The sequence below is a fragment of the Antechinus flavipes genome, chromosome 1, assembly GCF_016432865.1.
Source record: "Antechinus flavipes isolate AdamAnt ecotype Samford, QLD, Australia chromosome 1, AdamAnt_v2, whole genome shotgun sequence".
Taxonomy (NCBI): domain Eukaryota; kingdom Metazoa; phylum Chordata; class Mammalia; order Dasyuromorphia; family Dasyuridae; genus Antechinus; species Antechinus flavipes.
In genome coordinates, this window is record NC_067398.1 from 283,630,770 (window position 1) to 283,641,636 (window position 10,867).

Consider the following 10,867-nt stretch of genomic DNA (forward strand, 5'->3'; position numbering starts at 1 on the left):
TTTTACATGTCAAATAGAGGATTTTATGGGTTGTCCTGGAGATAATGAGAAACCCCTGGAGTTTATTGATGTGGGCCATGACATGATCAACCCTGTTTTTAGGAAGATTATTTTGGCCCCTAAATAGAGGACAGACTAAAGTTGGAAGAGACTTGAGGCAGGGAGGTCACCCAGAAGGGTTTAGCATTTATTATTGTATTCACTTGTTGGCAACAAGTGCCTATTGTGGCTATGAAATAAAGTATTTCAATGTATTCCAGATGTATAGTATAGGATATAATAAATCAATTAAGGCCCTTTCCTTCATTCATATCTACTCTATTATTTATTTTTGCCTGTAGAACCCACATTACCTAAGCTAGGATTGAGGTCAAATGTATGGCCAAACAGGAAAACTACCTCAGCTACTAAAGTCTGTCTTATTTGTGCTTTCATATATATGTCAACATATAGCTATTACTTTAAAAAATACATTTAATTTTAACTTTATTTTATTCTCAATTTCATGCTAAAAACAAGTTTCTCTCCCTCATTCTTTCTTCCCCTCTTTTTGATAAGGGAAATAATTTGATTTGCATGTCCAATCATGCAAAATATATTTCATCATTCCCATGTTGGGAAAAAGAATGATGCGGGAAAGATTCCTTTCTAGATTCCCACCCTCTCCTAGTTAATAATGTAAATTGCCCTTTAACTCACAAATCCTGGTCCCTTTGAATTCCAATAGAAGATGGACCTGTTCCCAGCCCCACCTGGATCTGAGCCAACTTTGGAGCTACACCCAAAAGCCCCTTGAGCTAAGTCTCCTATTATAAAAAGGCCATGCTGGGAACCCCTCTTTGCAGAGATTCCAAACATGGCTACCATGTGAGGACCCTCTGTCCACTGGACCCTCTGTCCAGTGCCCTCCTTATCTCTACCTTTGCCTATACTTTAACTTTGCTTATACAATAATAAACCTCTTTTATCAATCTAGCTCTCCAGGCCAATAAATGCTTTTATTGGGAACTCATGCCGCTACTAGACCCCATTTATCCTCTTATCCTTGCGCCGAATCCAAGGGGGCTGCAAGGGAGCTTTGCTTGACTCCCTGTACCCCAAACCTGCCACTAGACCTTAACTAAACCCTAATTTTATTTAGATACCCCAAATCTAGACCTCAACAAGAACAGACAAAAAATTCACACCAAGAATAAGAAGAAAGGAAAAAAGTAGACTTCAATCTGCATTCATTCTCTATCGGTTCTTTTTCTGGAGGTAGATATCATTTTTTCATTATGAGTCCTTAGGAATTTTGACTATTTGTTTAGACTTTGACCACTGGTCTTGCTCTGTCCACCAGTGATCTTACCCTCTAGATTTTTTTTTTTTTGGCTGTAAATTCGGTCTTGTCATTTATCTTATTTTGAATTCTGCTCTTCCCTCTTCCTACTCTTTTTCTAACTATGAAGTAGTATTTGACCTGCTGTATGTTCTTTATTCCAGCTTGTCTACTTGTCTCTAACCTTTAACTTTCACTACATGAATGTTTCCATTCTAGTAAAGAAGTCTTTATTTCTTTGGTCTTTTATTTTGGTCACTTATTATCTAGATGGTGCAGTATATCCACTGTGCTAGGCCTGGAGTAAGAAAGAATTTAAAATCTGGCCTCAGACATGTACAAGTTGTATGACTTTGAGTAAATTCTTTAATTCTGTTTGCCTCAATTTCTTTATCTGTAAAATAAGCTGGAGACAGAAATGGCAAATCATTCAAATATCTTTGCCAACAATATCTTAAGTGGGATTATGAAGAGTTGGGCATGACTGAAAAAAGACTAAACAACATTACAGACTCATCCTGTTCTAGGCTATTTCTCTGCCTATTGTATTTTCTATTTTACATTGTCCTTGTTCCAAATTTCATAATCCTGACTCCCGATCCTATAATTCGAGCTATCACCTCCTAATATCTCCAGTACCTTCTCACTTTGTTGGTGATGTAATTTTAATAAAACACTAGTGGATAGAGTACAGGACTTGGGAAGACCTGGATTCAAATCCCACCTGAGACACTGAATAGTTATGAGATCCCTAGGAAAGTCATAACTTCCTTCTGCCTCCATTTCCTCATCTTTAAAATGATGGAGTTGGAGTCAGGCTCCAAGACTCCTTCAAATTCTAGTTTTGTGATTCTATGATCCTGTGATCTGATCATCTCTTATAAATAATAATTTTTTTTTATTTTTACACTGACAACTTCCTTAGTCTAACATTCCAACTCCATCTATTTTTCCAATCTCTTACCCCAAACCAAATTAATCTATTTATGTCTATATCTGTTCCTTGCCTAGGTCATTCTTACCTCTATACCTAAACATATATTTCCTATCTTTCTTGATGTGAATTCAAAGAATCTTTTTTATGAATTATTTACTGCCCAATATAATCTATAATGATTGTGTTTTTCTTATGTCTCTCAGCTGAAATACACTCATGTATGGAAAGCCTTTGAAAACCTTAAAATGCCACATAAATCAATCAGCAAGGATTTATTAGGTTCTGACCATGTGCCAGGCATTGTGCTAAGATTGGGGGATACAAAAGAAAAGGAAAAAAAAACCAACCAGTCCCTATCCTCAAGGTGCTATTATCATTATTATTTTAGTCAACACATATGTTGCTAATGCACCAAAATTTTAGCCCAAAGATCAGTGGGGTTGTGGTATAAATAGACATGAGGGGTGTGGCACAAATTAATGTGCATTATAAAAAAGCCTGTTATCCAATCTGAGGATAGGATTGGACAGACTTCAAATTCAGTTCTAATTTATTTAACTCATAGGCAACATAAAATTGAAATCCTTGGGGCAGAAGAACATAATGTGCTAAATAAATTGTGATAGAAATCAAGGAATAGAGGAAGCTATTAGGTAACTCCAATTCTTCTGAGCTTTCCCTTCTCTGTGTCTAGCAAACTAAAAGCAAATGCAGCTAGCAAATTAAGATAATGATGATGTGGTAATGATGATGATGATGAAAAAAACCAAGTATTTCACATCTAGATAAGGCTTTGAGGTCCTCAATGGAGACTAGAACTGACCATAACTCCCATCATCACTTGCTTTCACAACATTGCAAGTTGTATGTGTAGGTGTGTTTGTGTGTGAGGGGGGTCTGTAGAAGCAGGGAGGAGGGTGTTAGAGGAGGAAGAGCACCAGGAGCTCCACATTTTGTTCTACTCAGCTCAGTACCACAATGATGGCACAAGAAAATAACCCACAGCCAAAAATAGGAATCCTTTTATCCTATGCCTCTTAGCTTTTACTATTTACTCCTTAAATATTTAGCTTCATATATCTTCTTATTAGATTTAGGCTGTTTTTTGTTCACTATAAAATTCATATGTAAAAATGTCTTCCTACCTTCTAAAATCTCTAAACATTCTCATGGAAATGCCAGTGCAGTCAACCACTCCCTAGAGTAGGAGAAAAAAGTATACCTCCCCAAGTAATACAAATAAACTTTGTACTGGTTTCTCTCTGTAGCTTTTTCTATATTTGTCTTTGTCTTTCCTTTATCTGTCTCTCTCTCTCTCTTACATATAATTGCATGCTGTAGGTAATAAACTAAGCTAGACCAGATTCTTTAGTTTCCTATAGGAAAGGGGTCTAGACTAGATGTTATTTTAAAGCCCTTCTTATACAATCTGCTATGATGCTATAAAAAAACAATCAAGTGAGTAGATAAAGTAGTGAACTGCAATTTAAAAATGAGACTATAATTCAGTCAGATTGCTAAACTTCTCAAGAGATTTCTTTCATAAAAGAAAACATAGGTGAGCCTCCCAGCCCCTTATTTCACCAACCAAAAATAAATAAATAAATCAATAAAGCAAAAAAAAAAGTATGCTTTGATTTTTCATTTAGCCTCTTATCAGTTCTTTCTCTGGTGGTGGATAACATTTTTTATCAGAAGTCCTTCAGAATTGTCTTATATTAATGTGTCCAGGTTTTTCCGAAACCCTTCTTGCTTGTCATTTCTTATAGCACAATAGTATTCCATCAGAATCATAAATCTCAGTTTGTTCAGCCATTTCCCAATTGGTGAGCATCTTCTCGGCTTTTAATTCTTTGCTACCACAAAAAGTGCTGCTAGAAATATTTTTGTACATATAGATCCTTTTCCTTTTTCTTTGATCTGTATAACATACAGAACTAGTAGATTGCTGGGTCAAAGAGTATGTACAGTTTTATCCCTCTTTGGGCATAGTTCCAAATTGCTATCCAAAATGGTTAGATCACTTCACACCTCTATGAACAATGCTTTATTGGCCCAATTTTCCATATTTCCTTCAACGTTTGTCATTTTCCTTTTCTGTTTTGTTAGCCAATGTGATAGATGTAAATTGGTACCTCAGAGTTGTTTTAATTTTTATTTCTCCAATTGATGGTATTTTAAAGATACTAATTTTAAAAATATGAGTAGACAGTTTTAATTTCTTTTGAAAACTGCTTGTTAATATTTTAAACAACTTGTTTATCGGAAATGGCTCACATTTTTATAGATTTAACTCAGTTCTCAACATATTTAAGAAATCAGACTTTTATCAAAGAAAGTTGTAAAAAAAATTTCCCAGTTTTCTGCTTTCCTTCTAATCCTTAGTCATAAATTTAAAAAAAATTTACTCTTCCCCAGTTACATGTAAAAATTATCTTTTATTTCAAATTTTGAGTTCTAAATTCTCCCTTTTCCTTGACTTCCTCCTCAAGGAAGACCAAAAAAAGCCTCAAGAAAAATTTAAAAAGTATGCTTCAAACTGCATTAACAAGCTCTATCAGTTCTTTCTTTGGAAGTAGATAGGATTTTTTATCTTAAATCCTTCAGAATTGTTTTACATCATTGTATTCCTAAATTATTATTATTATTATTATTATTATCATCATCAGTACAGTTGACCATCATACATTATTGCTGGGACTATATACAATGTTCTTTTCTTGTTGTTTTTAAAATTTTTACTGTGCATCAGTTCATAAAAGTTTTTTCCATGTTTTTCTGAGTGCATCCTGCTTGCCACAGCATAAAAATTTCTTGGACAAAAAAGAATCAGTAGTAGAAAAAAATTTAAGAAACCCTGATAAGAAACTAAAATTGTATCATAGAAGGGAAATCAATACATGAAGCAACCTCATATATTGAGGGGCAACCCAAACTTGGCACTTCCCTGACACTGGGAGTAATGTGGATTGTAGCAGAGCCAGAAGCTTCAGAGAAACATATTTTCATTATATTCAGGGAAAAACTTCGTAACAGCCATAGTTACTTCTAATGACCACATTAAGTAATTGGAGAAGGAATTTTTGTTCAGGTTCAGACTAGATGAAAACCCCTGAAATCTCATCCAACTCTGAAATTCTCTGATTCTCTAAAGATTTGTTTGACAAACTCTGAAAAATAGAGGTTGTTTTCCTAATGGTCAAGAATAATAGTATCTCATCACAGTTATATCCCATAACTTGTTTAGCCATTTCCCAATTAATGGACATCTCAAAAATTCCAGTTATTTGCTTCTAGGAAAGATCTTATGTATATACATACATATATATGTACATATACAAATATATACATATATATACACACAAAGATCTATGTATACTATATATATCTATATATATACACATAGATCTTTTTTCCTTTTTGTTTTTTATTTCATTGGGATATAGATCTAGTAGTGGTATTGCTTGATCAAAGGTTATGCATACTTTTATAGCCTTTTGGGCATATTTCCAAATTGTTCCATAGAATGGTTAAATCAATATAATTTTAGCCATAAATTTTAAAATCATTTTTTTACTCTAAAATTGTTTAAGAATATTCCACATGAAAAAATTATCTTTGCATAATATTCATAACTGTGAATGAGATCAGTTTTTCACATTTAAAAGCATTAGTGAATCTACTAGCTAGATTTGTTAGCCAAGAATTTTATCTGGAAATACAATATTTTAATTATTTGGAAATGAACTGTTGTCTATAACACCAATATCTTAAAGAATAATAATGTGGCAAATGACCTGTGTTCACTTCAAACTGTTTCTCTTATTCCTATAGCTTCAGCCCCTCCAGGATATTTACTCGACAGTTCACAGAAAATGCTGTTCTCAATTCACTGATGTTGAAGGTTATAAAAGAAGAGGTATCCATTCATGGCAGGATGAGAGTGGGATTTACTCCAATGCAAACGTAAAACAAATAATCTTCCCCTCAGTTAATCCTATTCCTCCTATTCTGAAATAATGCCCTTTATCTTCTGTACAAAGATACTTCTTTAGTTCCATTTCTGACGAGAGACAAAGAATTAATGGTTTATTATATGTTTTAATAAATATGTTTACTCATACAATAGATTTTCTTCTAATATATGACTTTTAAGATAGATAAACATCATCATCAGCATTTCTAGTATATACATTGTAGTTTAAAGTTTGCTAAGAGTTCCACAAATGTGAACTTATTTAAGAGAAATCATTTTATAAATTGTGTGTGTGTGTGTGTGTGTATGTGTGTGTGTGTGTGTGTGTGACCAAATGTAAAGACAATCTGGTGTGGGAGTTCTTAACTTGGTATGCATGAATGCGTTTTTAAAATATGTGTGATAGTTACATTTTAATAGGATTGATTTCCTTTGCAAACTTGAATATTTCATTTTATGCATTTAAAATATTATTCTTAGAAGCCAATAGGCTTCACCAGAGTGCTGAGAAGGGTACAGCTCTTTCAGTTTACATGAGGAAACTAAGTCATATAGAGATGAATCAACTTGCCCAGGAACACTTAGGAAGTATAGAGCTTAGCAGATCCTTGAATCCAAGCTTGATATTTTATTTTTTCTGGCATTCAGAGAAGCTCCTCCCCCTTGTTTGGTAAATTCTTTTCCCCTCATGAGAAGAGACAAGAGCACTTATCCAAATACTTTTGTATTTAGAGGGAACACTCATTTGACAAAAAGTAAAATCATATACTGAATTATATATGATACCTAGAAAGGTTTAAAAATTCACTTTGCTCCACAAAAAAAGTATGTGCTCTAAGACAAAGCTTCTTAAACTATGGGCCATGACAACATATGGAATTGCATAACTGAATGTGGGGGGGTTGTAAAAAATTCAGCAACAGTAAAAGATTTCTGAATGCTTTGCATTCTGCAATATCAAATATTACACCAAAATTTAATTCTGTATGTAAAAACAAGCACATTTATCTCATTAGTATATAAATTTGCTTTCATTTTTAATAAATAGTAAAATTTTAGATATACCCATTTTTGGTATATTCCTTTATGATTGATTTGTATATTTATTTTATGTCTATTTACTTGGGATTGCATAAAAATTTCTTGGGCAAAAAAGAGTCACAAGTAGAAAAATTTTAGGAACCCTGATAAGAAACTGATAAGGTGGTGATGCTGAAATTTTACCATAGAAAGGAAATCAATATATGAAGCAACCACATATGCTAAGGGGCAACTCAAACCTAGTACTTCCCTGACATTGGGAGTAATATGGATTGTAGCAAAGCCAGAAGCTTCAGAGAAGCATATTTTCATTATATTCTGGGGAAAACTTCATAACAATTATAGTTATTTCCAATGACCACATTAAATAATTGAAAAAGGAATTTTTGTTCAGGTTTAATTTAGACTAGATGATCTCTGAAATCTCATCCTACTCTGAAATTCCCCAATTCTCTGGAATACAACTGGAAGGGAGATTTGTATGACAAACTGAAAAAGGGAGAGTAATTTTTCTAATGGTCAAAAGGCTTGAGTGTGAGCCCATTTTTTAAAAATTAAATGAAATACTTTCAGAGGAGCTGAAGAACCTTTAAGAAGAGAATAAACTGAGTCAACAGCAGTTATTACTTAATTTAGTTATGGGGGCCTTAATCCAGGAAAACCTCCACAAAAATATGCCTGTGTCTATTGTGTCAGGAGGTAGGAGCTTCTCATATTTACATATATGAGTATATGTGTGTTTATATGACATATATACATAGCTAAACTTAGACTTGAATAGGATTTAGAAGTAATAAACTGTATGTTTATTGATCTAAAGCTACTCATTGCAACAAATACCCCCTATTAGCATCTTTCAAGAAATTATCAAGGAAAACTGTCCTGTTATCCTAAACCAGAGGATACTATCATGAAAAGAAGCTACTGATCGCCTCCTGAAAGAGATCCCAAAATGAAAACTCCAAGGGAGTTTTTTGCCAAATTCCAGAATTACAGATCAGGGAGAAAATACTGCAAGCAACCAGAAACAATTCAAATATTGAAGAGCTACAGTCCGATTTAGCAGTTCCTACATAAAAGGATTGGAGGGCCTGGAATATGAAATTCCAGAAGGCAAAGGAGTTTGGATTACAACCAAGAATCAACTGTCCAGCAAAACTGAGCATAATCTTTCAGGGAAAAATGAATATTCAATGAAATAAGGAACTTTTATGACCACAACTGAAAGGATAATTAGATCTTCAAATGTAAGACTAAGAAAAGTAAAAAAGGCAAACAGAAAGAAAAAAAATCATGTTATTGAAAGGTTAAGCTATTTACATTCCTACAATGAAAGATGATACTTCTAACTCATAAGAACTCTGTCTCTTTCAGAGCAGTTTAAAAAAGTATACATAGAGAATTTGGGCCTAAGGTTTTTTTTTGTTTGTTTGTTTGTTTTGTTTTTTTAATAACTTTTTATTGACAGAACCAATGTCAGGGTAATTTTTTACAGCATTATCCCCTGCACTCACTTCTGTTCCTATTTTTCCCCTCCCTCCTTCCACCCCCTCCCCCAGATGGCAAGCAGTCCTTTATATGTTGAATAGGTTACAGTATATCCTAGATACAATATATGTTTGCAGAACCGAACAGTTCTCTTGTTGCACAGGGAGAATTGGATTCAGAAGGTATAAATAACCCGGGAAGAAAAACAAAAATGCAAGCAGTTTATATTCATTTTCCAGTGTTCTTTCTTTGGGTGTAGCTGCTTCTGTCCATCCTTCATCAATTGAAACTGAATTAGCTCTCTTTATCGAAGAGATCTACTTCCATCAGAATACATCTTCAAACAGTATCGTTGTTGAGGTATATAATGATCTCCTGGTTCTGTTCATTTCATTTAGCATCAGTTCATGTAAGTCTCGCCAGTCCTCTCTGTATTCATCCTGCTGGCCATTCCTTACAGAACAATAATATTCCATAACGTTCATATACCACAATTTACTCAACCATTCTCCAATTGATGGGCATCCATTAATTTTCCAGTTTCTAGCCACTACAAACAGGGCTGCCACAAACATTTTGGCACATACAGATACCTTTCCCTTCTTTAGTATCTCTTTGGGTTATATCCAAAGTAGAAACACTGCTGGATCAAAGAGTATGCACAGTTTGATTACTTTTTGAGCATAGTTCCAAATTGCTCTCCAGAATGGCTGGATGTGTTCACAATTCCACCAACAATGTATCAGTGTAATTTGGGCCTAAGTTGACCTTGAAGTCATGATATAAAAAAAGAAATTGAGAAGTGGAAAAGGGTTGTGCTGGGAGAAGAGAAAAGAGATAAAATGTGATAAATTATATCACAGAGAGGCACAAAAGACCTATTACAGTAGAGAAGGGAAGGGAAATTAGCATTATTTGAACCCTAATCTCATTGGATTTGGCTCAAAAAAGGAATAGCACATACTCATTTAGATAGAGAAATTTTTTCTTACCCTATAGGTGATGAGGTTATTGGCAGTCAGAGAGTTGTGGAAATCCCCTTTTGGTTGGTGCACAGGTTCAATGTGAAAGAATTCACTAACCTGAAGAATTTTAGGTGGCAAAAATGGAAGTTTATTGTTGAATAGGAAGCCAGCTTTACTAAGAGAATGACTTCTTTAGTAGCAAAGTCCTATTAGGGAAATAGAGGCTGGCACTAAAAAGAGAATGCCTTCTCAGTGGGCAGGGTCCTACTTTGGACATTCTGCAAAGAATGAGTTCAGAAATTGCCATTTAAAAAGGAATCTTGAGGCTCAGATATCAGGTCGAAAAGAAAGCCAAAGTCCCCAGGCCTAGATGCTTATCAATATCTGGCTCAGATCTCCAACTGGAATCCTCAAAAGATTAATGGGGTGCTTTTTGACCAAGATTTCTAATTCAAGGGAGATATGCTTTCCCAGGAGGGCCTGAGACTCCAAGATCAAAAGGGAACACAGTTTCAGAGTGATAATTTTAAAGGAACACAGTTTCACTCCTTCATAGGGAAGTAGGAAGAGAAAGGGAAAGAAAAGGAAAAGGTGGATAGAAGAGAGGGCAGAAGTTTAAAATCAGCTGGAGTCAGGAATTCAAGTTAAGGGAAAATCCTTGATCTTTATTCTTTGTGGAGGTGAAAGGGGGATGGCGATACAAAGTGAGAGCAGTCATGACACAAACCCGGCCAGAAGTCTCTTTGCCTTTTTCTCTCCACCCACCCAAATCATCTCTACATCATTTCCTATACAACACATCAAAACTTGCACAGAGAGTGGGCAGGGCCATTCTTTCTCCAAGTATATATTAATAGAGCATCGTCCAATTGTTATTTAGCCTCACATGCTTGGGACCTCAGTGCATCAACTCGAGCTTCAGCCCATTACACAGAAGCTATAGAAAAAACGTGGAAGAAATGGGAAGAGTGATAGAAGGGAGAGCATATTGAGGAAGGCAATGGACAGAAGCAAAACACTGGTTGGGATGGAAAGGATGAAAAGAGGAAAAAAGTATAAACACAGGAAAATAAAATGAAGGGAATTACATAGTTGGTAATGATCATTGTAAAAGTGAATGGGATGAACTCTCCCTTAAA

General features: G+C 34.7%; 1 protein-coding gene across 1 annotated transcript in view; it reads left to right on the forward strand.

The window, feature by feature from the left end:
- The window catches only part of CFAP95 (cilia and flagella associated protein 95), a 73,904-nt gene extending 67,520 nt beyond the window's left edge, over positions 1-6,384 (forward strand). The window contains exon 6 of the mRNA XM_051962010.1: positions 6,093-6,384. Coding sequence (XP_051817970.1) covers positions 6,093-6,278 — 186 coding nt within the window. The 3' untranslated portion in view covers positions 6,279-6,384. The remainder of the gene's footprint in view (positions 1-6,092) is intronic.
- The last annotated feature ends 4,483 nt before the right edge of the window (positions 6,385-10,867 follow it).